The 27,415-nt window shown below is 34.1% G+C and overlaps 1 protein-coding gene and 1 long non-coding RNA gene across 4 annotated transcripts in view; one reads left to right on the top strand and one right to left on the bottom strand.

The window, feature by feature from the left end:
• ASCC3 (activating signal cointegrator 1 complex subunit 3) overlaps positions 1–27,415 on the top strand; it is a 392,749-nt gene that overhangs the window by 16,503 nt on the left and 348,831 nt on the right. For 2 of the 3 annotated variants that reach the window (XM_033234693.1, XM_033234694.1), the window contains one exon: positions 15,584–16,143. In XM_033234693.1, the coding sequence (XP_033090584.1) occupies positions 15,584–16,143 (560 nt within the window). Of the gene's footprint in view, positions 1–4,507; positions 7,377–15,583; positions 16,144–27,415 lie in introns of those variants that run through there. The other variant, XM_033234695.1, reaches the window with a different exon arrangement.
• On the bottom strand, positions 15–11,660 carry LOC117097134. Its single transcript, XR_004442821.1, has 3 exons — positions 11,567–11,660; positions 9,836–9,889; positions 15–45 (listed from the first exon to the last, which is right to left on the bottom strand). It is a non-coding gene; the product is annotated as an uncharacterized LOC117097134 (long non-coding RNA).

Below are 27,415 nucleotides of genomic sequence, written 5' to 3'. Positions count from 1 at the left end.
AAGATTGCGCCACTGCACTTCAGTCTGGGCAACTCAAGTGAGACCCTGTCTCGAACAGAAAAAAAAAGACAGTCCTTATCTATCAATGAGCTTAGGATAGAGAGTGACAGGCTGGGGATAGGCAGAAGTAAATTAGTAATTATAATACTATCAAGCATGAAGGATTTGTAGGAATTCAGGGTTTGAAAACCACTATCTTGATTAAAATAAGGATAAAGTAAATTAAAATTTTAATGTAGCTCTAAGGCAGCTTAAAAGCCGTGTAGCTCAGTTTCTTATTATAGATGCCCACCTAGTACACAGTGAATAACAGCACTTAAACTATACTTTGACTGCTTCACTTCCCTTCCCAGACTAATAGTCTTATCAATTGATTATATTTGAAGGAAAATGTAATTTGAAATTATAATATTGTATACTAACTCAGGTTACTTTCCCAAGTTTAAAAATCAAACTAAATGAAACAAATGACTGGAAAAACCCCTGTGTTTGTACATTGAAATTCATCATATTCCAAATTCTGATAACTAAAAAGCATAATTAATACTACTATAGTTCTAGATTTTCCAAATTTAGCAGGTTTATAACTATAAAATGTCCAGATTCCTATTCTGATCTTACATGATCTGGTCTCCCCCTCTCTCTCTGACCTCACTTCATTCTTGCCTTCATTACTGTGTCAAACACATTTCTGCCTTCAGCTTCCTCAAACCTACCAAGCTAGTACCTGATTTGGGTCTTCGCACATGCTGCCCTCTGTGTTGGGAATACTCTGTTCTAATCTTAATGATGGTAGATCCCTTTTTGTCATTTTAAACTCAGCTAAAAAATTACTTCCTTAATGAGGTCTTCACGCCAATAAGTTGTTACCCAATCACTCTTTATCTTATAACCATTCATAACATTTTCTCCATAACATGTATCATTATCTGACATTTTAGTTGTTTATTGTCACTCTGATGTAAGTTTCATGAGAATAGGATCCTATTCTTCTTGTTAAACTCTCCATCTCCAGTGCTTATCCTAGAACCCAGGATATTTTAGGGTCTTAATAAAAATTCATTTGTTAAATAAATGAAAAAAATGTTCTCAGGTGATTCCTTGGTGGGGAGAGAATTTGGATCTTTACCTTACCATATGCTTGCTGGTTGGCAATTTTATTCCATATACCAGCTCTGGATTGCGTTTCTGTTACATCTCATAGACTTGAAAACTTTCTTATGGTCATCAAATCTATAAATTTTTTTTTCAAATATGTTAACTTTTAAAAATATGTCATTTAAATATCATTGGTCTGTAACCTAGTATGATATTTAAGTGAATGTCCTCATTGTTTTAAGTTGTGAAAGTATAAAATGTCTCATGGTTGTGCAGTTAGATTTTTAGACGTTCAAGGACATTAGTAAAAATTGAATTTGCTTAAGCCTAGGGGCAATATAGCACACTTTGATGAGATTTGTAATAGCATTTGGCATAGATTTAGACTTTATATTTTAAGAATACAGAGGCAGGTTGTTTGAAAAATAGTGGTGAAAATGCAGTCTTCCACATCACCTTGACTAGGGTCTTAACCCTCCTGGTCTTCATCCCATCTTCATTTGTAAGATGTTGAGGCCACCAGAATCTGACTAAAGTACTTTTCAAAAACTATACAGAGTGTCCTTTCTCTTGTTTAGTTCTATTATAAAAATACCTCAGAATACTGAGCAAAAATGTAATGATGTATTGAGCTTATTCAGTACCATGACTAAGTTATTTCTTTACCTAAATGATGTGGAATTTAAGATTTAAAAAAAAAAAAAAAAAAAAAAAAAAAAAAAAAAAAAAAAAATGAAAACCCTTTAGATTGCTTTCTCCGGATATGTCTGGCCACAAGTTAGAAAACATTGTTTTAAATACCAGTCATTAAATATAATTCTGGGGATTGTACCTGTGGTGAAGTAAATAGTTGATTCATACTTAGGGACTGATCACCTGGCCTATGTGTTTAATGGATTATTTTGAGATTAATGTCTCAAAATAATATTTATCAGACAAATAAAATCTTAAGTTGGATGTAGGCAAATTCTAAATGTATTATACCCATTTTTAAATGCTATGCTTAAGTTGAATAACTATTAGCTTTAGTGAAACTTCCCTTCTGGATGAAAATGCTGATACTGGAAATGTAATTAAAGCTACCAGCTTTGAAAGGATTAGTCTCATGTGGAAAATGTCCCTGTCATTCTCTTATATTTATCTTCTAGCATAGATAATTTTGGTATAATTGTATTAAAAAGGTTAAGCAAGAGAGTAAAGAAAAAATATTTCACTTGAATATAATATTATGAGACAAGGCTATGCATATTGTTTAATCTGGACAATTAACATTAAGCTGGAGGAAATATCAGAGGACATCTTGTCTAATGCCTTCATTTTGTATGTGAAGAAACAGGGCCCATTAAAGTTAAGTGAATCCTGTGGTTTGTATGTCTTGAAAGCAGGTCTAGATCTAAATTCTGAAATAGGAATATGATAGAAATCCTAGATTTTTACCTTTTCTTTCCTTATAGTTAGAGGTCATGTCCTAGTAAGCCTACGTTTCAACTCTTCTTAAATTTACTCTGTATATTTACCATTGCCCCATTTCAGCCTTTTACCACCACATGTCTGAACTACTTCAGTAATCATTTGCTTTAGCCTTCCTTTCTCATCCACCTTCTTCACTGTCACTAGACTGATCTTTGTCAAAGGCAAAGCTCATTTTTATTCCCAATTACCTTTTAGATCAGATTCTTTAGAATGATTCTTCAGAACTCATAAAACTCCTTTATGAGTTGACACGATTTACTTTTTTATCTCTTTGCCATTGGATCACATGCAACCTTTATGCCAACATATGCAGTGTTTACTGTCCGAATTTCCTGAACAGTACATAATGCTTTTCCTCTCCCTTTTATGTGTTAAAATAACTTTCCCCATTGTGTTCTATTATACATACTTTTTTAGAGTACTTGTTGTTTCATAATTATTTTCCTGTCTTCTCCCTTCACAGTAGTGAAGTCTCTGATAGACTGTGAATGCTTTAATGAAACAGATATTACAGGAGTCACAGCATCTTTCTACTCCATTGCCTAATATGCTGCAAGGGATCCAGTAGATGTTGAATAAACAAATGAAACATTGAGAATCCAACTCAAGGTTCTCTGTGGTCTTCACTACCTGTAATGCTGATGATGTCTTACAAGTGGCAGTTTCTTTTTTGTTATTTTTAAGTATTCCTCCTATCACTCCCAAGCCCACAATTTACATGTGTATATTCCCATACCTTTTTACAGTTTGATTCTTCCCTTAAGATTATTTTAATAATAAAATTTAGTTTTATGGAGAGAATATATAAATTATTTAAAAATAGTATTCTTCGTCCTTAATCTTAGTGTATTTAAATACTCATTGTAGGCATAGCTGTCTCCTTCTTGAATGTTGAAGAATATAGTCTATATTCTGTTGGCAATGAAACTTTTTCGGTATATTTTATGTGCTCTAAGTGTAAACATTTTTTAAAATAAAGAAGTCAAGATTGAGACTAGTAATCAAAATGCATTATGTATTAGGCATACATCTGTTACTTAAGAATTTAAATTATTTCATGAGGCTAGTAAGATTTGCACAGTGTAGACAGAAACTAAGATGGGGGCCAAGAGTAGTGGACAAGTGAGGAGAAAGACCCTACCATTCCCTAATCAACTCTCTTAACTGTCTAACTGAATATCTCTTAAAAGAGCCAGAACAGAATGTTTGAACTTGTCCCAGAGTGCATTGATCTAATGATTTTACTATAGTGTGGATACAAATCAAGACTCAGCCAGAACTGAACTAGTTTATTTCACTATTCAACTTATTTTGTCTTACAAAGACCTATTTGTTTTGCTTTTTCTAATTTATAAGTCCCTATTTGTATGAGTTTTGACTTTTTTTATGCATCTAACCTTTAATAACTTCATCTTTAAGAAAAGTATGAATCAAAAAAGGTTGGACAGGAGTGGCTTATAAAGTATGGTTTAGGGCATTTGTAAATCCATTGTAGTTTGTGAGTTATCAAGGAAGTAAGATTTTGCTGTTAAAAAATAAGGAATCAAAATCTAGGGTGGAAAGCCATTTATAAAGTAATGACTGGAATAGGAAGTATAAAAAGCTATTAGCAGAACCTGCAATTTTGTCTACGGACATAATGGTAGACATTTAGAATTATAAAGGCCTGTTAAAGGGATATAGCAGTGTTTGTGACAGTTATTTTGAAAATTGCCGATTGCAAAATAGTTCAAAGAGTTTTGCTTCCCACAAAGTGGCAGACAGGGTAATGTGGAACAACCCTCTACAGAGAATACCTAGAAAAACTGCAAAATACAAAGTTTGTTTGACTGTATCAGAGAAGTTACCAGGGCAGTGAAGATTTTTGGGGCCAAGATGTGGAAGCAGAAACTAACCCAGAAAATGTGATCCTGGCATTTGGGCTACTTTTTCCTAGAAATGAATTGTTCATTCCAGAAGAGGAGGCTGGATGGAAAAGAGGAGGATGAGAAGATGAGCAGAGCTTCTGACAGATTCAGAGGACTAAGATGACAAAAATGACTAAAATGAACAAAAGAGGAAATAGAAAATCTGAATATTTGACTATTAAATGAATTTAATCTGTAATTAAAAACCTTAACTACAAAGAAATCTATATACTGTGATGGCTTTAATGGAGAATGTCATAATGTCATTTAGAAAGGTATGAGAGTACTATTGTAGATAAAAAGAGGTTAAAGGCATATAACAATCAAAATGTAATGTATGATCCTTGATTGACTCTTGAATCAGAAAAAAATTACATATTTTGGGGGCCATTGGAGAAATCTGAATATAGGCTGGACGTCATTAGGTAATATTAGATCTCAGGTGTGATAATGTTGTGGCTATGTAAGAGGATATCCTAAATCTCAGGAGAAGCATACCGTAGTATATATAGTGAAATCTCATGAAGATTAAAATGTACTGTCAAATGTGTCAGCAAAAGAAATACACATGATGTGTGTGTGATCAAATGTTTACAATGAGTGGATTAATAAATATGAGAAGATAGAGTGATTTGCTGTTGGTTTAAAAATTACATGATTATTCAGTAGAGAAAAAGCATTTTATGAATATCTAACATTACTTATGATAAAAATTCTCAACAAACTAGGAACAGAAGGAGATTTTGTTAATCTGATAAGCAATAGCTATAAAACACTTAGAACAAACATACTTAATAGTACAAAGTTAGAAGCTTCTCTAAGGTACGGAATTAGACACAAATGCCTATTACCACTTCTGTTTCTCACCATATTAAAAATCCTTGCTAACATAATATGGCAAGAAAAAGTAAGGGCATAAAGACTGGAAGAAAAAAAAAAACTTTCCATTTTTTCACATGACTGTACCTGTAGAAAATGAATTTAACAAGGTTAATATAAAAATCAATTTTATTTCTACTTACTAGAAGCACATTAAAATTACATTTATCTTTATGTAAATACATTTTACCTTAAATTTTATAGATTTTAATTTATTTTCCATTTACAAAAGCATAAAATAGGAATACATTTTACAAAAAATAAGCAAGACTTCTTCATGGAAAACTAAAATATTACTGAGAGAATTTAAAAAAGATCTAAATAAACAGAGGGATATACAAAGGATTGGAAGACTCACTGTTATAATGATATATTTTTTTACCTAAATTGATCTATAGATTCAATGCTATCCCGAGCACAGTCTTATGTTTGAGGGTGTGTGTGTGTGTGTGTGTGTGTGTGTGTGTATGTGTGGAAATTGACAAGGTAATATGAAAGTTATGGAAATTCAAAGGCAAAGAGCAGCCTGGTTAACTGTGAAAAATAAAGAGGGAAAACTTACTCTAGTAGATATTAAAACTTATTATAAAGATAAGTAGACAGTGTAGTGTTGGTCCAAGAATAGGCAAATGGACTAGTATGACAGAATATAGCCCAGAAACAAACCTACAGATAGAAGTATACTTGATTTATAATGAAGGCCAAACAATAGTGAGTCAAGGCTATCTTTTCAGTATATGGTACTGGGTCAACTGCATAGATGAAAAAAAGTATCTATTTTAAAAATAATTTTAAACAGCCTACAGAATTAAGCATGACACACAAAACAATACATCTCCTAAAAGATGTAAAGAGTATCTTTAGGATCTTGGTATGTGCCAAAATTTATCAAATAGAGAACAAAAAGTACAAAGGGAATGATTAAGTTGGACTGTAGTAAAATTAATGCCTTCTATTTATTAAGAGTAAAAAGGCAAAACACAGAGTGGGAGAATATAGCTTCAAGATGTATAACCAAAAAGAGAGCTTGTATCCAGATTAAATACGAGCTCCTACAAATCAATAATGAAAGGACAGCTAATCCTATAAAAACATGAGTAAGAGCTTTGAACAAGGACTGCACAGGAGATAATTGGCCAGTAAACATGAAAAAGGCTTCAGCTTCATTGGTAGTCAAGGAGATGCCACTACATGCCCATTAGAATGGTTAAAATGAAAAAGACTGACGTACTTATTGTTAGGATCAAGAATGTGAAACAAGAATTTTCGTTCACTGCTGCTAGAGTTCACAGTTGGTACAACCACTTTGCGTAACTGTTTGACAGTGTCTACCATTACCTACTATGGTTGGATAAGTGAAATTTTAAATCTTAGAACATCAGTGTCCAACAAAAATGCTTGTACATACGTGTATATCAAAAATATGTGCATTCATGGCAACATTATTTGTGATAGCCTTAATGTAGAAACAACCCAGTTCATTGTTAAAAAGCTTAAGTTGTTGTATGTAGACTACCTTATAGCAATTACAGATTACAACTATGTATAACATTATAAGTGAATCTTATAATGTTGACAAAAGAAGCCATACAATACATATTGTGATTCCATTAATATAAAATTGAAAACTAGGCATGACAGTCTCTGGTTTTAGAAGTCAGGATAGTGGGTACTCTTGAGGAAGGAGGTAGTGACTAGGAGTGAATGTGAGGGAGGTTTCTGGGTAGCTGATAATGTTCTGATTCTTGAAGTAGTTAACCAGATTACACAGGTGTGTTCATTTTTTTGATAATTCTTTGAGCTGTATGTGTACTGTATATTATAGTCAATAAAAAGAATTACTATGCTTTATATATTACATAAATTAAAAATGAAATATTTCAGATTGATAAGTAACATGCTTGTGTATTTATTTAGCTTGAGGTTTGGCTATCATGGTGACAACTCCTATGTACCATGCTCAGGCCCTGGTTAACCAGTATCATAAATATAATAAATTGGTGGTGTTTTTCATTCTCATGCCTATTTTTATATTTGTGTTACATATTTATACATCCATAAATATATGTATTAGGAATATATTCAGCTCAAATATCAAAACCTATTGTAGTGATAAAGACACCAAGTGGGTTAATTTGTTTCATCTGACAAGTTCCCTATGTAGGTCAGCAGCTTGATAATGGTAGGGCTCAAGTCTGTGCTAATGATTTGGCCTTTTCACATTTGTTGCCTTTTATTCACCAAATAATCTGCTCCACATCTAGGCATTATATCTGTGTACTTGATGCAACTATATTTCTTGTACTGTCTTTATTTGCTTTTCAGTTTCCTAACTTTTTTATAGTTTGGGATAATTACAAAGTATCAGTTAATATATGTGGGTACAAATTCAGTTCTGTCAGTTACTAGTGGGTAGCTAGTTAATCACTACACCTCTTTTCTCTTCTATAATATGATGATAACAGTTCTTACCCTTTGTAGTTGTTGTGATGTTAAGTAGTAGTATAAAGTGCCTAGGGTTAATCTGATAAGTGGCTGTCAATGGATAATTTTATTATAACTAAGATGTGCTAATAACCATTAGTAAACAAATAGTTCCTTGTATGGGTTAAATGTTACGACAATTGTAATGTGTCCAGTGATTTACTGGTTCAAAGGGCAGGAAACTGCTTAGGTAAGTCAGGAAACAATTCATAGAGAAGGTAACACTGGACAGCATTATATTGTGTTTTGAATGTTTCAAAGACAGAGGTGTTATATTTATGTCCATTTTACAAGAGAAATTTTTAAAAAGCTGGATAACTATAAAAATCAAGAGGACTTTGCAAATGTATCAGCTGTGTAAACAGGCAATTCAGATTACCTGGGAATATAGCTAAACAATTGTAAACAGAATGGATACTGGCTGGGTACAGTGGCTTACGCCTGTAATCCCAGAATTTTGGGAGGCCAAGGCGGGTGGATCGCTTGAACTCAGGAGTTTGAGACTAGCCTAGTCAACATGGTGAAGCCCCATCTCTACAAAATATACATAAACAATTAGCCAGGCATGGTAGCGCATGTCTGTAGTCCCAGCTACTCAGGAGGCTGAGTTTGGAGGATGACTTGAGTCCAGGAGGCAGAGTCCAGGAGGTAGAGGCTGGAGTGAGCCAAGATCATGCCTCTGCACTCCAGACTGGGTGACAGTCAGACCCTATCTCCAAAAAAGAAATAAAAGTTCTTGGCCGGGCGCGGTGGCTCAAGCCTGTAATCCCAGCACTTTGGGAGGCCGAGACGGGCGGATCACGAGGTCAGGAGATCGAGACCATCCTGGCTAACACGGTGAAACCCCGTCTCTACTAAAAATACAAAAACTAGCCGGGCGAGATGGCGGGCGCCTGTAGTCCCAGCTACTGGGGAGGCTGAGGCAGGAGAATGGCATAAACTCGGGAGGCGGAGCTTGCAGTGAGCTGAGATCCGGCCACTGCACTCCAGCCTGGGCGACAGAGTGAGACTCCGCCTCAAAAAAAAAAAAATAAATAAAAAATAAAAGTTCTTGACAATTTGCTTTAGTTTATTAGTAGATTATTTTTCATTAACAAATTATGATTCTTTAAATATAAGAAAATTTAAAACTGCATTCCTTAGTAGAGGCATTTTAAAAGTGATACTTTTAAATAGTATTATGAGTATAATATTACTAAGCATCTGATATATGGATACAATACTAAAGTGTATACTTTAATCTTTTTTGTTTTTCCTTCGATGTTAAAAAAGTCTAAAATGGCAGTTAAATCTCAGTGAGCTATGTGATTTGTTTTAATTTCCTTAGTGATGCTCAAAATGATGGTTTTATTATAGGAAGCTTTTATATGAAGTCTAATTCAGACTTTTATGTTAGCTATTTGGTTGCCTGGGAAGTTACATTGTAATTTGATGCAGGGTTTTATACTACTGGAAAGGTAATATAGTGGCTGGTTGCTGCCTTAAAGTTGCAAGTTGAGTATTCACATTTTGTAATGAATGTACATAAAATTAAATGGCTGTTTTTAAAACATAGGGAAATGCCTTGAACTAATTTTAATCTTTTGTACTACTACTCTTTTTTCCTAACAAATATCTTTGTTTGCTTTCCTTTATTTGCTCATCCCAAAGGCAACAGTCTTTATGTAAATGTAGTAATAATTTTAACATTTAAGTAACTCCTTCAAATCACTATATTGAACATTTCTTGAATACGTTTCCTGTGTAATGCAAGGTATTGCTAAAGGTGCTTTCATGCACAGAGTTATATACTCTAAAATACATGAGTCTTATTATACTAAATTACATTACTTAGGCAATTTTAAAATTATATCACAGAAATTGTTCATTTTATTCCCCCAAAAGCCACATGGAAAATGCCTACCTCTGTTAGCTCAAAAGTTTGATAATTTTGTGATCATTTGAAAGATGTTTTAATACTCTCCCCCTCAAAAAAAAAAAAAAAAAAAAAGTACCTGGCTTGTTCTTGTAGCATCAGTATGTTTTGTAATCTCTGTATCTGAGTTTTTCTGTAAAAAGGAGGAAAATATTAGCAAGATTCATGAGACTAGTTTAGATATTGTACTTGTTTAATCATTACACTAATTGGAAATGAACAGGAATATACAGAGGGAAAAATTATGGAGACATGATATATTTTATATTCAAGTTGAATCATTTTTGTATTTTGTTAAATAATGTACTTTGTTGTATCTAATGTTGTAGGTAAGGTCCTGTATTTTACATATTTGTAAAAGAAAACATAATATTTACCAGATTCAAAAAAATCAGCGAATCTCTGAGGATTTAACTGGTCAAGGAACTCATTTATTGACAGCTTCTAAATTGAATACTTATTGACTGGGTACAGTGGCTCACGCCTGTAATCCCAGCCCTTTGGGAGGCCGAGATGGGTGGATCACCCGAACTCAGGAGTTTGAGACCAGCCTGGGCCATATGGTGAAACGACTCTACAAAAAAAATATAAAAATCAGCTAGGCATAGTGGCGTGTGCCTGTACTCCCAGCTACTCAGGAGGCTGAGACTGGAGAATCACTTGAGCCCAGGAGGCGAAAGTTGCAGGGAGCTGAGATTGCATCACTGCACTGCAGCCTGGGTAACAGAGCAAGACTCCGTCTCAAAACTGCACTTCAGTCTGGGTGACAGAGCAAGACTCTGTCTCAAAAAAAGTAAAAAAAATACTTATCAATTATGGATGCAAGTGATTGATATTTTATTTCAATCTTTAAAATTTTCTACTCATCGTTTTCCCAAGATTCCTCAACTATTAAAGTAGGCTACAGAAAAAAGTGACAACTTAAAACCATATAATTCTTAATATTTTGAATCAAAAGAAAACAGATGTAAATAGTGTGTTGAGGATGACTGACAATTGTAAACATCATTTAACTCTTTGATTTTAAAAAAATATTTTATAATCATATAGTAACAACCAAATATATAGTTCTATATGGTTAGTTTCTATGTAAAGTTTTTTCTTTTTTTAAGTTTGAAAATTATTTATAATAAAAGAGCACCAGTCAGCTAGCCAAGTTGAGTTCTGATCATGCTCTGCTACTTAATTGTGATTTTTGGCAAGCCTCTTTCACTTTTGACTTTTTTTTTTAAATTCTGGGAAGTGCCTTGTAGTTTACTGTGCATTTCACAACCCATTTCCTCTCAATATAACTGCGAAGTAGGATGAGTATTTCTTCTTAATAAAAGTATTGTAGGGACTTTCTAAGTGCATCCTTTTAAATGTGTTACAGTTGAAGTGCCAGGTGGGCAGAGGCAGTTTTCCGGTTTACAGCTTATTCAGTGTTTTATAGACAGAAAGATACCCAAGTATATAGTTTTCTAGAGTAGTTTCTTTAAAAGTTTGGAGTTCTTAAGTTTTATAAAAACTTTTCGACAGTTGATTAGTTTATCAACTTATCTGTGGCCAAATCTAAACTTAAAATCCTGATTCCTCTTCGAAAGGTGAACATGGTGAGTGATATGAAGCAGATAGAAAAAGCTTTAAGAATTGGGTGCAAATGTTAGGTTACCAAAGATCATAAACCTAATCGTTTGTATTATTACTTAAATTACATATAGAATATAAAAAGAAGTGAACAGAAGGCTATTTTGGAACAGGATTCTCACAGTTAATGTAACATGTTCAATTTTGGATTTAGTGTCGGAAAACAAGAACATGACTATAACACCTTTCTACTTTAGAAGTGTACCACACGCGTTGTCCAAAGCCGTCCCATCTCTCCCTTCTGATGTGGCCAATTGGGTGGTGGTTCAGCCTGCTCATAGAGAATCGCTTAGTATTTCCCTGCCAATTACATTTTTGTTGAAGGTAGGTTGGGCCTTGGATAGCTTTGGCTAATTAGACAAATGACTACATCATTTTCGTCAGATGTGTTGTCTACATTTTACAAACTCTTATCATGCATTTTAGTCACCAAAAAAACATTGAGTGGGCTGTACGAGCAAGTTGTGGTGCATCCTTTGCGGCCGCAGCACCTGCAGTCCTTGGTCTGCTCCAATCTGATCCGCACTCTCATCCGGGCAGCGTGCTAACAGCCAGTCTCTTACGCCAACACGTCATCTCATGCCGACAGCGTGCTGGAAAGCATGTCGCTGTCCCTTAGGAAAGACAAGCAGGTGTGGTTGCAGGAAGGTGGTAGAAGTGGACGTTACCATCTCATGTTTTGGTGCCCTGAAAAAGTTCATTGTTTTCAGACTGCTATAGTCATTAGTTTTGTTGTGTAGCCATTCATGTCAACAAATAGTGCTGGCTAGTGGAACTCCCAGAACAGTAAGGCATATAGAGATTCTCTCTTGAGATACTGCTTTGTGGTATGAACACGTGTCCATTTCACATAGGTTGTGCAGAAGGAGAGTTAGTAATTAGGGTAGAATATTAACATTTATGAAACACCACAACCCAGCTAAGTTTAAATATTTTTAAGTATTTGTGATTTTTGAAATTATAGTTTTAAGTTAATGGTTATTAAAAATTTGAAACTCCAAAAAAGTAGCCTTTGATCTTTGTTGATGTTTCTATGAGTCTACAATTATTTTCTCTTCAAACATGGGCTTATAACTTTTTCACCCACTCTTAATGGACTTTTTAAAGGCAAGATATGTAAATCTGCTGCATTATATTTAGTGAATGTAATATGTGGCTATATCAGAATTCAACCAGTAACCTAATAATGGATATTTAAGTTAAATACACTTTTACGTTTACATAATAAGGCTATTCTTCAACTATTTTATTTCTTTTTTTTTTTTTTTTGAGACGGAGTCTCGCTCTGTCGCCCAGGCTGGAGTGCAGTGGCCGGATTTCAGCTCACTGCAAGCTCCGCCTCCCGGGTTTACGCCATTCTCCTGCCTCAGCCTCCCGAGTAGCTGGGACTACAGGCGCCCACCACCTCGCCCGGCTAGTTTTTTGTATTTTTTAGTAGAGACGGGGTTTCACCGTGTTAGTCAGGATGGTCTCGATCTCCTGACCTCGTGATCCGCCCGTCTCGGCCTCCCAAAGTGCTGGGATTACAGGCTTGAGCCACCGCGCCCGGCCTCTTCAACTATTTTATTTCTTAAGGTGACCTATTTATTTTTAAAATTTATTTTGTAAACATGAATTAGAAATAAGTTCTACTTTCTAGGAATTTACAGGGAATCAGTGTGACATAGGGGAAATAATTTGTTTAGGAGTTAGAAGACTACTGTTAATCTTGTTTAATGACGTAATAGCTCTTTGATCTTTCCCTAATTACTCAAATTCTGTTTCCATTTAACATCTATAAAATGGAGATACTTTTGTTAGGACAAAGTGAGATAATTATGTGAAAGTTTTTAGTAAATTATTATTTTTTTAAAAATCCCAAGATGTAAAGTGATAACAATACTATCTTTACAAAAAATATATATTTAAAATGGTAGATGTTTGTAAATGTGAATTCCATTTTTGCTCAGACTTTAGTATCAGTTGTATCAACCCTTTTAAATTATCTGTAGAAGTGCCATAATCCCCAAATTATCCAAAACCTGTTTTACAAGTTATAAGTAAAATGTATAGAATGAATAAATAAATGTACATAAATGCATAAATGCTATTGAATTAATTTAAAAGCACTATAGAAGATTTTCAGATATTTTCTTAAATACTAAAAGAATAATTGTATGTCAGATAATTGTGTAAATTATTTATAACAGTAAAAGTAGACTTCATACTTGAACAAATTGGAAACACACGTTGTAAAATTGCTTATTTTCCTACATATAAGTTGTTAATCTTCTACACATGAGTGAATAGCAGACAAAGTAAAAAGTGACTGAGGCAGTTTGGTGTAGTATAAAAATACTAGCCTGGTGTCAGTGAGGCCTGAGTCTAGTTTGAATCAACTAATCTTTGTGGAGCCACCTATTTGGGGCTAAGTACAGTGAGGAATACTACAGTGGTATTGTCATCAATACCATTTACGATGTATTCAACGTTCTACTCATCTTGAAAGAGGCGGTTGAGCTGTATTCTGAAACATGGGTAGGATTTGAAAAATCAGAGGCCTTGAAGAAGAATCAGTATGATATAGAAATAGGCATAGAGTGGGGTAGAACATGGTTTTTGGTTAAGAAATTCTTTTTGGCTGGAGCAGGAAATGTATAATAGCTAATAAGACTGGAAAATAAAATGCTAGGATCAGCTTCTGGTAGTGTAGAAGCTTGGATCAAGCTATAGTAAGCTGTTGAAGATTTGTGAATAATGATATAGGAGTCATGTTTCCTTCCTTCTTTCCTTTTTTGTTCTTTTCTTTCTTCCTTTTTTTTTTTTTTTTTTGATGGAGTCTCATTCTGTCACCTAGGCTGGAGTACAGTGGCACTATCTCTGCTCACTGCAACCTCCGCCTCCTAGGTTCAAGCGATTCTCCTGCCTCAGTCTGCTGAGTAGCTAGGATTACAGGTGTGTGGCACCACACCCAGCTAATTTTTGTATTTTTAGTAAAGACGGGATTTTGCCATGTTGACCAGGCTAGTCTCGAATTCCTGACCTCGGTGATCCACCCACCTTGGTCTCCCAAAGTGCTGGGATTACAGGCGGGAGCAACTACAGAGTCAAGTTTTTTAGGAAGATATCAGTGTTCATTACATTATTAACTTTACCAGTATTTAGGTAAGTCACATAGGCTTTGGGGGCCTTTTGAAGATTTAAATTCTTGTTTTCTTCCCTAAGAATATTCTTTGAAACCCATGTCAGAAATACAGATTCTTTTCTTTTTTTATTTGAGAAAATTGCATATGAGAAAATGCCTTAAATAAATTAGAGGCTGATTCTTCTTATATTTACTTCTAGCCTCTTTTAAACAAGAGCTTTCTTTTTTATTTTATAATATGATTAACTTTATCTTCAACTTAATAAATATTCTTGATGGTATTAAATGTTTTTGAATAACAACTATAGAAGTATTTCTTGCCATCTCAGGTTTATGGTACAAATTGGAAAGAAAATTATAGGTTTTTGAGGTTTCCTTGAAGCTCCAAAAGTCTGTAATTCAGGTTGTTTTCTGTACCTTACTTTGGTTTATTTAACTAGCTCATCAAATCAATCTTTAAAATTAGTTTTAAAGTGAGTTTTAGCTAGTGCCTCAAGTTGTTTTTAGAAAGAAGTGGTAAGGATTTTTATTAGGTAGTTTCTGTACTTAGATACATAATAATTACTGATAATGATTTATTTATCTAAAGTAGTTCTTTGGGAAATAAATACTTTTTCAGGAATGTGTTGGTTCCTGCTCCTTAAATTGGCTATCTTTATTGCTATGTTTTTGTTGTTTTTTATACAAGGTCTCACAACTGTTTCCCAGGCTGAATACAGTGACACAATCATGGCTCACTGCAGCCCCAGCCTTCCAGGCTCAAGCGATCCTTCCACCTCAGCCTCCTGAATAGCTGGGACTAGAGGTGCGCGCCACCATGCCTGGCTAATTTTTAAAAATTTTTGTAGAGATGGTTCTCACCATGTTGCCCAGGCTGGTCTTGAACTCCTAGACTCAAGTGATCTTCCTGCCGTGACCTTCCAGAGTGTGGGGATTATACGGAGCCACTACATCTGGTCTATTGCTATAATTTGACTGTTAGATTTACTCAGGAGAATATCTGTGGTAATTTTTGGAAGATCGTAACTTGAACCATGATTCAATTGAGCTAATACTGTTTCTTTTGTCTTTGAATAGTTGGAACTGATAATGGCAGAGAAGCAATTGAAAGTGGGGCTGCATTTCTCTTCATGACATTTCACTTGAAGGACTCTGTTGGTCACAAGGAAACAAAGGCTATCAAACAGATGTTTGGCCCCTTTCCATCATCATCTGCCACTGCAGCTTGTAATGCTACTAATCGAATTATTTCTCACTTTAGTCAAGATGATCTTACTGCTCTTGTGCAGGTGACAGAAAAAGAACATGGCGATAGGGTTTTTTTTGGTAAAAATTTAGTGTTTTCATTTGACATGCATGATTTGGACCACTTTGACGAACTACCAATAAATGGTGAAACTCAGAAAACTATAAGCCTAGATTACAAGAAGTTTCTGAATGAACATCTCCAGGAGGCTTGCACCCCAGAACTCAAGCCTGTGGAAAAAACAAATGGCTCCTTTTTGTGGTGTGAAGTTGAAAAGTACTTAAATTCAACTTTGAAAGAAATGACTGAAGTGCCAAGAGTAGAAGATCTTTGCTGTACTTTGTATGATATGCTTGCTTCTATTAAAAGTGGTGATGAACTTCAGGATGAGGTATAGTTGAAATGATTGATTTTTTTATATTAATGTGAACTATCTTAATGAAATAGTGTTTTTAAACATGGGTGGTTAGCAAAGAAAGTTCTTTAATGTTCTGTATAGTAGTTGAATCTATAGCCAAATGGTTTCAGATAGCAGGCCTGTATATACTTTCCCACTGGATAGTTACAGGAGGTCTGAAAGTGTAATGAGTGTAGCAGAGGAGTCAGCAGGCAATAGTTGGGTGTCCACATGCCCTGGTTACTGGGACAGTGCTGGTTTGATGTCAACTTAATTTTAATACTGGACAAATTGAATGAGTAACATATTTCATGAAAGATTAAGAGAGATGGCCTACTGTTGTAGAAAGGACAGGCTTTGAAATCAGTTTGTTCTTCCCTTTCCACTTACTGGTTGTGACACTTTAGGTAACTTAACATCTCAGAAGCTCAATTTTCTTGTTGGGCTATCTCAAGGAGACACCAATATCAAGACAGAATTGTTATAAGGATTGAATATGATATATGCAAAATGATAAGTAACATAGTAAATAATGATTATGTGGTAGTTGTGATTATTTTTATTGTTATTATTGGAATTAAGAATTTTTAAATCACATTGCATATCAGAAATACAGAAAAAATACTAGCTGTATTATTCAGATAAAAGAGAATTAGCTAAGTAGGTATTGGAGGACTTAACCCATGATAGTGATAGGTGTTATGCCGACTAATGTTAGTTTGGAAGTAAGGTATTGTATCATGAATTCTGTGATCAGTCTTATTTACCTTGAATGTTTTACACTTGGTTTAATTTATATCAGATCTATTCTACACTATTAAATTTTCTCTAACATTCTGAACATAATATTGTTTTAAAAACTGTGATTTATGAAGAAAATTTTACTAATATTTGCTCATCATAATAGCGGTTATCCAATTATGATTATAGTAAACTGAAACTTATAAATGTCTAATTAATGGATATTTTATTTTCTTAGCCATAAAACCATTACTTTCACTTCTGAATATCTATAGTAAGTTTGTATTTCTTAGTCTTTCACCACAATTTTAAAGTATGTAACTGAATCTGATTGTTGGAAGGGGAATATTTGTTCTGGATTTTTTTCATAATAGCTTCATTTTCATATATTTATTGTATGCTTATTGTATTGCTAGGTATAGTGCTATTTACTGAACGTAAAAGGATGAATAAAATAGTAAACTTGTTCTCAGAATTAATTGCCTAGCAGGAGGAGCCATGTCAACAAGTAACTGTATTGAAATATCATAAGTATTATAATACTACATGCAAAGAAAATAGGTGCGTAAAAGAACAAGTCATAGATTTTATAGAGGTGTTAGTATGAGGAAAAGTATGCATAGAGAAGGTTAAGCTTGAACCAAGTCTTAAGATAAGACTAGATTTAACTCTTTCAAATGGACCAGAAAGGTAGGGAGCATATTTCAGGCTTGAACACTGTTTTCAGAGAGCTGTAGCTCTGTACAGCAAGCATACAAGATGCAAAGGTGGAGTGCTGAGAAACAAGGGTATGCAGATAGGTAAGAGCCAAAGGAGGTAAGGGCTGTGCACCTTGTTAAGGTATATGACAAGCCACCCTGAAGCCTACATAGTTTGGTTCAATGATTTTTTTCAACCAGAGTTAATGGATAGTTTAACATGTAAGTTAATATTTCACATCCCATCAGTGGCTTGAGTGGTAGTTCTTTATGGTTTTATATAGTCAGTGTTTTCCTGTTTGTGTATAAAAATGAATCATTATCATAATTTTTGTTCTGCAGTTTAGGTTATTCATGCTTTATATTTTAGATATAATTCTTTGCTGTTATATGTTACATTCTGTTGTTATAACACATTTTCAGTATAATTTTCAAGTGATGCTTTAGTAGTTTTCTACAGTTGTTTCCCTACAATTGTTTCACTACAATTGTTCTTGACCAGTTTTGTTTTCACTTTAGGGTATGCTATACCTTGTGTGTTGTCTATTTACTTCTACATACTTAAGCCTGGAAAGAGGATAATTAAAAAGAACATAATCAATCAGTTCATATGATAACAGTTAATTTCTATATCTTTTTAAGCTTTTACTTGAGTCTTTATTTAAACAGGAATATTTAAGTAGCATGCTGTGTGCTCTTGCTCCAGAAATGTAAAAATGGGAATATTTTTACATATAATCTAAGAAAAGCATATAATAAGCATATAAAGCTACTTCTATGCTGATGGCAAAAATTCTTCTCAACCTGTGGTTTCCCAGCTCTGAATAGTTTATTCACCTAATGACTAATTGATGATAAAGCCATTTTTAAGGGCTAGCTATTAAACATCTTTTTAAAAAAGACCTTTATGTTATTGTTAAACTAGTGTTAGAAACATGGGAATAAAAAGTATATTCATATGATTACATTTGCCACAAAGACCGTGTGAGAGGTTTCCAACTGAAACGTGGAGAGGAATAAGACTAATGACAATAGTAATAATAATAACTGACATTATTACATGACAAGGCATTATGTTAAGTGCTTTATGTGGGTGACTTCATTTAATGTTTATAGCAGTGCTTTGAGATAGGCAGTGCTGGATTAAAATGTTAGAAGCCCTAAGAACTGAAAAAGTTACACTCTGAGGCATTTCTCTTCCCCTCCCATATGTGATTAAAAATTTTTAAAAAATAGCATACTAAAGCAAGCATAAGAAAATCTGACAAAATTTCATTTATTACCATGGTGATAAAGTTGATGTCTTTTTCAGACATCAAGTTCCTTTTTGAGAAGTTTTTCTAACTTTCCTGGTCTGCTTTGCTGGTACCTTAAGTAAATGGTTTGTCAGCCCCATAGATTATTGCTTGCTGGTGGCAGATATTTTATAGATTAGCAAATTGATTGTGGAGATGCTGGGAAATTTGTCTGGAGGTACAGAGTAGATAGTGGATCCAGGATGTAAATTCAGACATTCTGACAAAGTACACAGGCACACTGAAGTTTAAGTAGATCTGTACATATTCCTATGTTTTGAAGCTAAGCATCTTAAATTTATGTAGGGGAATTATTGACATCTACTCTTAATTCAAAATTTCTTTAGAAACAAGATCTTTTCCTTTTAGAGTTTCAAATAAGGAATTGGCTGAAATAAAAGGATGAAACTTTTAGACCCTGCTTAAGATAATTTTTTTTTTTTTTTTTTTTTTTTTTTTTTTGAGACGGAGTCTTGCTCTGTCGCCCAGGCTGGAGTGCAGTGGCCGGATCTCAGCTCACTGCAAGCTCCACTTCCCGGGTTCACGCCATTCTCCTGCCTCAGCCTCCCGAGTAGCTGGGACTACAGACGCCCGCCACATCACCTGGCTAGTTTTTTGTATTTTTTAGTAGAGACGGGGTTTCACCGTGTTAGCCAGGATGGTCTCGATCTCCTGACCTCGTGATCCACCCGTCTCGGCCTCCCAAAGTGCTGGGATTACAGGCTTGAGCCACCGCGCCCGGCCAAGATAACTTTTAATAATTTCTCAGAGAATTTATTACATAGAAAGTACATCTATGTTCTCCTGTTTTATACTTGTTTAAGATAAATTTTAATAATTCCTCAGGGAATTCATTACATAGAAAGTACATCTATGTCCTCGTGTTTTAGACATGTTTAAGATGAGTTTTAATAATTCCTCGGGGAATTCCTTACATAGAAAGTACGTTTGTGTTCTCCTGTATGTTGTACTAATAAAACAACACGCTTCTTAGCTTTTGCGAATATCATCCCCTTTTCCCTCCCTACCTTGAGCCTCTATGTTACTTTCTTCTAAGAGCATTTCTTCTTTTGGCTTCTGTAATTTTCCAGGTAAGACTGTAGGCATTATGATTTAGCCTTAGAATTTGATTGGCTAGAAGATCTTTAAGGTTTTTTATGTTCTTGAATTGTATTCACTTTTAGAAGTGCATTTTAACACCTGGAAGTGAATAGGACTTGAATATTCCATGTTATTTTCTTAATCAAAACCTGTCTATTATTGGTACAGATTATCTTCCTGCTGCTGCTGTTTCAGAACCAGAACTGTAGCAGTAGGATTCGTTCTATTGAAATGGTGTAATTAATGGAATTTCAACAGAAAATTTTACCCTAGAAAGTAGTAGTATTAACAACAGTAAAGCTACCAGGTTTTAAGTGCTTGTTATGTATGGACCTGAACCAGGCTTTCTTCTTTGACCTAACCAGCTTCTTCACAGTCCTGCAATGTGTAGGAATGATACCCTCTTTATAAAGGTGAAGAAAACTGAGGTTCAGTTAGTTGTTTACTAAAGTCACAAAGCAAGAGAGTGGTAGAAATGCTGGGACTTTTTTTCTCAGCATAGATCTACCATTCCTATCTAGTATGCCATCAGATTTTTGGAAGAAAAGAACATTAACTGGCAAGGCTCTTTGAAGGAATTTCTTTTCTTACAAAGCCAGGCCAAATTTTGTCTCTGTTTGCTTATGTCTTACTGACTATGGGCAAATTACTAAGCTCTTGTGAACCCCATTTCTCTAATTTGTGAAATATTTGCTTCACAGTGTAGCTGTGAGGATTTGTGAGATAATATATATGAGACATAATGTTTCACAGACCAGGTTCTCAAGTGTTTGTACCATATAGTTGTATAATCAAACTTGTATTTAGGTGTATACCTTATATGTCAGTAAATAAATTTTTATCTATGCCTTCTTATCTATGGATGTTTCCAATAATAAAGTGATGTTTAAAAGTGAGGTCTTAATTCAGGGAATTATTTAATTATTTTTATTTTTTTCCTGCCTGGCCTTTTAACGTCTGACTACCCTAAAGAAAATCTTTTGGACTAAGTTTTTGAAGTGAGTTCTGATATTAATAGTTCTTGTTAAGATGGAAAAGATGTTAATTAAAAAAAAAAAAACGAGAAATATTTAAAGTGGGATCTGAAAGGCTAGCATATTGGAGATATATTGAAGTATACATATCTCAGTACTATTTAATATTACATGCTATTTGCAAAGCTATTAATGCTGCTGTAAATATTGATAGAGTTACTGTGTAATCAGTTTTTAGAAAAAGTGAGTTTTGATTTTATTGATACAACTGTAGTTTGCTTTTGTGCAGATGGGCTGCTGCTTTATAGCATTTGTGATTTGACATTTGCTGTTAGTATTATCTCTTGACTCTAGGCAGATGGCATTACTTGACCCATGCAAGTTCATTTCTGAACCTCCAGATACGTGTCTGATGTGCAGCAGTGTGAGTTATTTGGTTAGATTGTCTTCTGAGGGAAGATTGTGTATTTTTTGGAACTTATTTGCGTCAGAAATGATTCTATCATCGTTTGAAAATTTGGTGGAGAATAATTAGCTTGCTTTAATACAATGATTCTCAAGTTTTTTGTTCTCAAAACTCTTTTGCACTCTTAAAAATTACTGAGAACCTCATATACTTTTTCTTTGTTATTGAGCTCTATTGATATTTACCATATTAGGAATCAAAATTGAAAATTTTTACTATATTAATTTAATAAGTGTCTATTAAATCATTTTTTTTAGTCTTTCTTATTATCCTTTCAGAGACAGAGTCTCATTCTGTTACCCAGGCTGGAGTGTAGTGGCATGACCATAGCTTACTATAACCTGTAACTCCTGGGCTCAAGCAATCCTCCTGCCTCAGACTCTCTAGTAGTTAGGACTACAAGGATGCGTCACCACATGCAACTAATTTTTTAAAGAATATTTTTGTAGAGACAGGGTTCTGTGATGTCACCCTGACTGGTCATGAATTCCTGGCCTCAAGTGATCCTCTTGCCACGGCCTCCTGAAGTGCAAGGATTGCAGGCATGAGCCACTGCACCCAGCCCCAAATCATTTAAAATAATAAATACTAAATCTATCATATTACTATAGTATAAATAACATTTTAATGAATAATAACTTTTCTAAAATCAGAAAAGTATGAAGAGTGGCATTGTATCATATTTTTATAAATGATTTCAATGTCTGGCTTAATAGAAGACAGCTAGATTCCCATATATACTATTGTATTCAGTATATTCTGATATCACACATTACGTTATGTAGCCTCTGCAAAAATCCACTACATTATGCTCATGGGAACATGAGAATGAAAAAGTTAAATAATGTTTTAGTATGATTATGAAAACAATTTTCACCTCATATATCTTCTGAAAGGATCTTGGAGATTCTAGCTCACACTTTGAGAACCTCTCATTTAATGTGTGTATTACAATTTGATAAAGAGGGTGTAGTAGTTTTTTTTGTAACTAGAATAAGGTATTTAAAATGTTGCTGTACTGAAAGATTCATATTAGCGCTTTATGAAAAGGCTCTCCATTCATTAGGTGCTGTACATTATTTTTGGTAGCCTTAGTACTGCTGAGCTATGATACCACATCAGCCAGATTGGAATTAAAAGTGTCCTTTCAGCTATGAGGACCAATATGTATTGGTTTTTTGTTGTCTTTCACCAAATAATCAGAAGAGCCTCTACCCTGCTGCCTGAATTGAAAATTATCATTTACAGGAATGTTTAGAATCATAGAATTTCTCCATCCAGTGCGGTATTTGTGTGTTTAGAATTCTATGGAAATGGTGATCCTCATGTAATGAGGTATACTTATTCTGATGAAGAGCTTCTTTTATTCAAATGTTATCCCATCTCTTTCTGGAGTAGTTATATTGTAAATTACTTCTTTTGCTAACTGATAATACTCCTACTGCCGTTCAGTCCTATATGTGTGCAATGGGGCAACAAAGGCACAGGCAGCTACTCCTCTATGACTATCTTTTAAACATATGATGGCAGTTATGTTTTTTCATTCCTTAGTCTTTTTTTTTTTTTTAATATGTACAACTTCAGTTTTCTTCTATGTTGACATTAATCCGTTATCAACACAATTTGGATACAGCTGTTTAGTATTCTAATGGTACTGACATGTAGAATGCTTTGCCCCATCATCTTCAAAGATGTCACACTTCCAGTTGCTTTGCCAATTTAAGAACCGCTAACCTAATAATCTCATAAGAATTATTTTGTCATGACTTTTTTTTTTTTTAATTCACATTGCCATTTTTTGATGTTAAGCTTACAATTAAGTAGTTTTCACAGTCCATCATTTTTATCTTTTGTTTTTTCAAATTGGGGACTTTTGCCTTCATCTTACACTTATTATTTTTTTAAAAAAATATTTCTCAAGAGACAGCAATGATTCCGAGATCAAATGTGTAAGTGGTTCTTGAACCTCGTGATATGCTGTGTCAGGGTCTGCATACCTGAACTTATTTGAAGGGCTAGGATGTTCCTTACTACTGTCTCCTTTGCTGTAGCTAGCATTTAATATTTATGGGTTTTGTTCCACTCTTTTCTTTTTTAAGCTAACATTCTCTGTAGGAGAAGATGCAAGCAAAAGTAGTAGTAGTAAGACAATGACTCTTTTACCTTTCTGAAGGAAAGAACATTTTTTGATTTGTTACTTATTGTGATTTTGCCACCATTTTTTCTCTTATGTCCTTCTAATTTTCTCAGTTTATGGCTACTAGTGAAGCCATAGTGTTTTATTAGATACCAATCAATTTTTTTCTCTTTTTTTTTTTCAGTATAGTGATGGAAATTTCCATTTTTATTGCCACCCATTTTTTATACAGCTATATTTTTCTAATTTTGAAAAATATGTCATAGTTTTAGAAAATTTAGTTCATATATAAGCAGAATGCAGGAACTATATCATCTGGGAACTCACCATTATTCAGTCATACTCACTGCAAAATTTTGGAGTATATATCTTTTAAAATAAAAATACTTAAAAACTAGGTCACACAGGATATATAATTTTGAACCTGCTTTTATGTTCCTTAACATTTTGTAATGCTTGTTTTAATGAGAATAATCTATAATGTAATAATTTTTAATGGTTGCCGGGTAGTATTATTATTTGCTATTGAAGATTCAAGTTTTATCTAGTTTTTTGCTATTATAAATAACATTGCAATAAAGACTCTCACGCTAAAAAAGGAAAAAAACTTAGCCAGGCATGGTGGCATGTGCTTATAGTCCCAGCTACTTGAGAGGCTGAGGTGGGAGGATCACTTGAGCCTGGGAGGTTGAGGCTTTAGTGAGTCATGACTGTGCCACTGCCCTCCAGGCTGGTGACAGAGTAAGAGCCTGTCAAAAACGAAAACAAAAAGACTCTTATCCTAAATATTTACTCATGTGTATATAAACTTTTTGAATGTATTCCTATCACTAAACATTTTGCATTCAAAAGTACTCACTGGTTTTGGGTGGAAAGTTATTTGGATCAGATGTATCTTTTGTCTGTCTTTAATTTGTGGGTATATGTCTGAATATGTTCATACTGTATACTCTAAAGTGATATGCCCATTTTCTCCCAAGTTTCTTTTCACTTCCACATTGTCTGCTATTTTAGGTTATTCATTACTATTTTTACTTTAAAAGGGATACAGTTTTTATGAGGAAAAACTCAAGAATCCTGTGTTCGGCCGGGCGCGGTGGCTCAAGCCTGTAATCCCAGCACTTTGGGAGGCCGAGACGGGCGGATCACGAGGTCAGGAGATCGAGACCATCCTGGCTAACACTGTGAAACCCCGTCTCTACTAAAAAATACAAAAAACTAGCTGGGCGAGGTGGCGGGTGCCTGTAGTCCCAGCTACTTGGGAGGCTGAGGCAGGAGAATGGCGTAAACCTGGGAGGCGGAGCTTGCAGTGAGCTGAGATCCGGCCACTGCACTCCAGCCCAGGCTACAGAGCGGAGACTCCGTCTCAAAAAAAAAAAAAAAAAGAATCCTGTGTTCTACTTTTAGCTGAGTATAACGTTTAGGAAAGGTCAACATACTTGAAGTAATTTATCCGCTATTACAGATCTTTTAAGTTTTATAATCTGTATTAGGAAAGCCCAAGCCATACTTTTTATTTATCTTGGTTGTATGTTGCTTTTTTCCCACTTAAAAAAAAATTGCAATTGGTAGTCCTTCTAAAGAGAAAGCTCCAGTGAGATAGAGATGAGCATAGTACTCGAAGAGCTGTATATAGAAGAAGGGTGGTCCAAGGGTTACAACTAGGATTTCTGGGTAAAAAATATGTGAGGACAGGTCTTAGCTCAGTCAAACCTTTTCAGTTTTCAAAGTCCTTTAAATATACCAACCTCTTTTGGCAAGTAGTGAGACTTGTTACTGAAGATGTAGAAGCACATGCTGAATCATCACTTTTGCTGGGATTTGTGGAAAGTTGGATTTTTATGACTTTTAAGATACCTGTCAACCTGAAACATTTTCGAGGTCATATATTGTCTTGTTATAGATGTGGGTAAAAATGCATTATTAATATATTGAGCTCACAATGAGGAGCTTAAATATATGTTTCCAATTTATGGCAATAACAGATTTTGAACTAATTTGCTCTTGATTGGAATGGTTGTTCAGGGAGTAAGACAGTTTGACAAATTTCATACTTCTCTGATACTGTTCACTCATTCATTTATTCAGTCATTAATTCTGTACTCTGCGCCAAGTACTTTTAAGTTTGGGGAGATAAAAGGTAATCTAACAAAGTTTAATCGTTTCATCGACCTTCTCCCATATCTTGCTTTATTAAGTCCTCTCCTTTTGGATCTTTCATACATGCTTTTAAGAAGGAAATACTGGAAAATTGTGTGTGATGTAATGAATGTTGTTAGGAATGATTTGGAAGAGCACATGGGTACTTGGATTAGACATATTGACAGTTACATGTAATATATTGATATGGGGAAGAAAGATAAATGCATTTTATTAGTAAAACAAAGATGTTTCTGTTCATCGTGTTTGAGATAAATAAAAACATTTTGGATAATATCAGTTTGTAAATATAAATAAGTATGGTTATTAGATTTAGAAATTGCTGTAAGCATTCACTCAAATATTTAAGATTTAATAGATAAGTTTTAAGTTATATATATGTGTATGCATGCATGAGCACACACATACATACACACATAATGGTTGAAACTTGTCTTCTGAGACAATTAATATCAGAATATCTTTCTAAGAATCAGGGAAGCTCTAAATTTGCCATATACATGAAACTGTAAAGTAAGCTTTTAAATATGTAGTGGTTCCTAGCTTTGACTTATTTACTATGCAGCTAATTAATTATAGTATGTGAGGAATAAATAGTGTTCACATTCCAAGTTGTCTTAATGAAGTTGCAAGTGACCTTAGTTTTAGCTTTGTTAAATTGTTATGTAGATTAAGTACCTGTAAATAATAAGCATTAGTTATTCTGTAAATATAATTTATCTAATTCTCTGCAAACAGCCACAATTTGCATAGAAATTCTTCTTAAGAGATAAATAAATGCTGTCATAATTTTCATGGTCATTTTCTTATGTAATTTATGACCTTATTTTATAATGTATGAATACTTAATAACTTTCTGTGCCACAATTCAGACTAAGAATAATGTATAAAGTTTTAAATAACATTATCTGCTTTTTATAATTATCCATATTCAGATCCATATGAACTGTCAATTCAAAACTGTTCTCAGGTTTTAACATTTTCTTCTCTTATTATACTTCAGATTGTTAGTTTTCAATATGCACATTTTAAAATTTCATATGGAAGTCTAAAATTGCTTCGTATCTCAAAGGAAGACATTTCCTAAATTGCATACACTTTTTCTTTGCATACTATGCTTACTGTAATTTATAATATGTGCTGTTTATTACTTTAACATATAAATCAACTCTAATTTTTAAAAACTTTTTTGGTTATACTATTTACCATCTTTCAAAAATTTTTTAAATTTTGTTTCTAACGGACACATAATTATGCCTATTTATGGGGTCTAGTGTGATGTTTCAATACATGTATACATTGTTTAAAAATCAAATCAGAGTGTTTAGCATAACCATCACCTCATACATTTATCATTCCTTTGTTATATTGAAAATTCTCTTTTCCAGCTTTGTTGAAATACACAACACAATATTGTTAGCCCTAGTCATCCTACTGTGCTCTAGATAGGCCATAACTTACTCCTCCTCTCTAACTGTAACTTTGTACCCATTGACCAAACTCTACTTATTCTCTCTCCACCCTCAATCTCCCCAGCCTCTGGTAATCACTATTGTACTCTCTACTTCTATGAGATCAGCTTTTTTAGATTCCACATGTGAGTGGGAGCAAACAGTATTTGTCTTACTGTGCCCGGCTTATTTTACTTAACATGATGTCCTCCAGGTTCATCCATGTTGTTGCAAGTGACAGGA

This window comes from Trachypithecus francoisi, unplaced genomic scaffold, assembly GCF_009764315.1.
Source record: "Trachypithecus francoisi isolate TF-2019V2 unplaced genomic scaffold, Tfra_2.0 Lachesis_group15, whole genome shotgun sequence".
Classification (NCBI taxonomy): Eukaryota; Metazoa; Chordata; class Mammalia; order Primates; family Cercopithecidae; genus Trachypithecus; species Trachypithecus francoisi.
The sequence above is the reverse complement of the archived record's forward strand: the minus strand, read 5'-3'. Positions and strand labels throughout refer to the sequence as shown.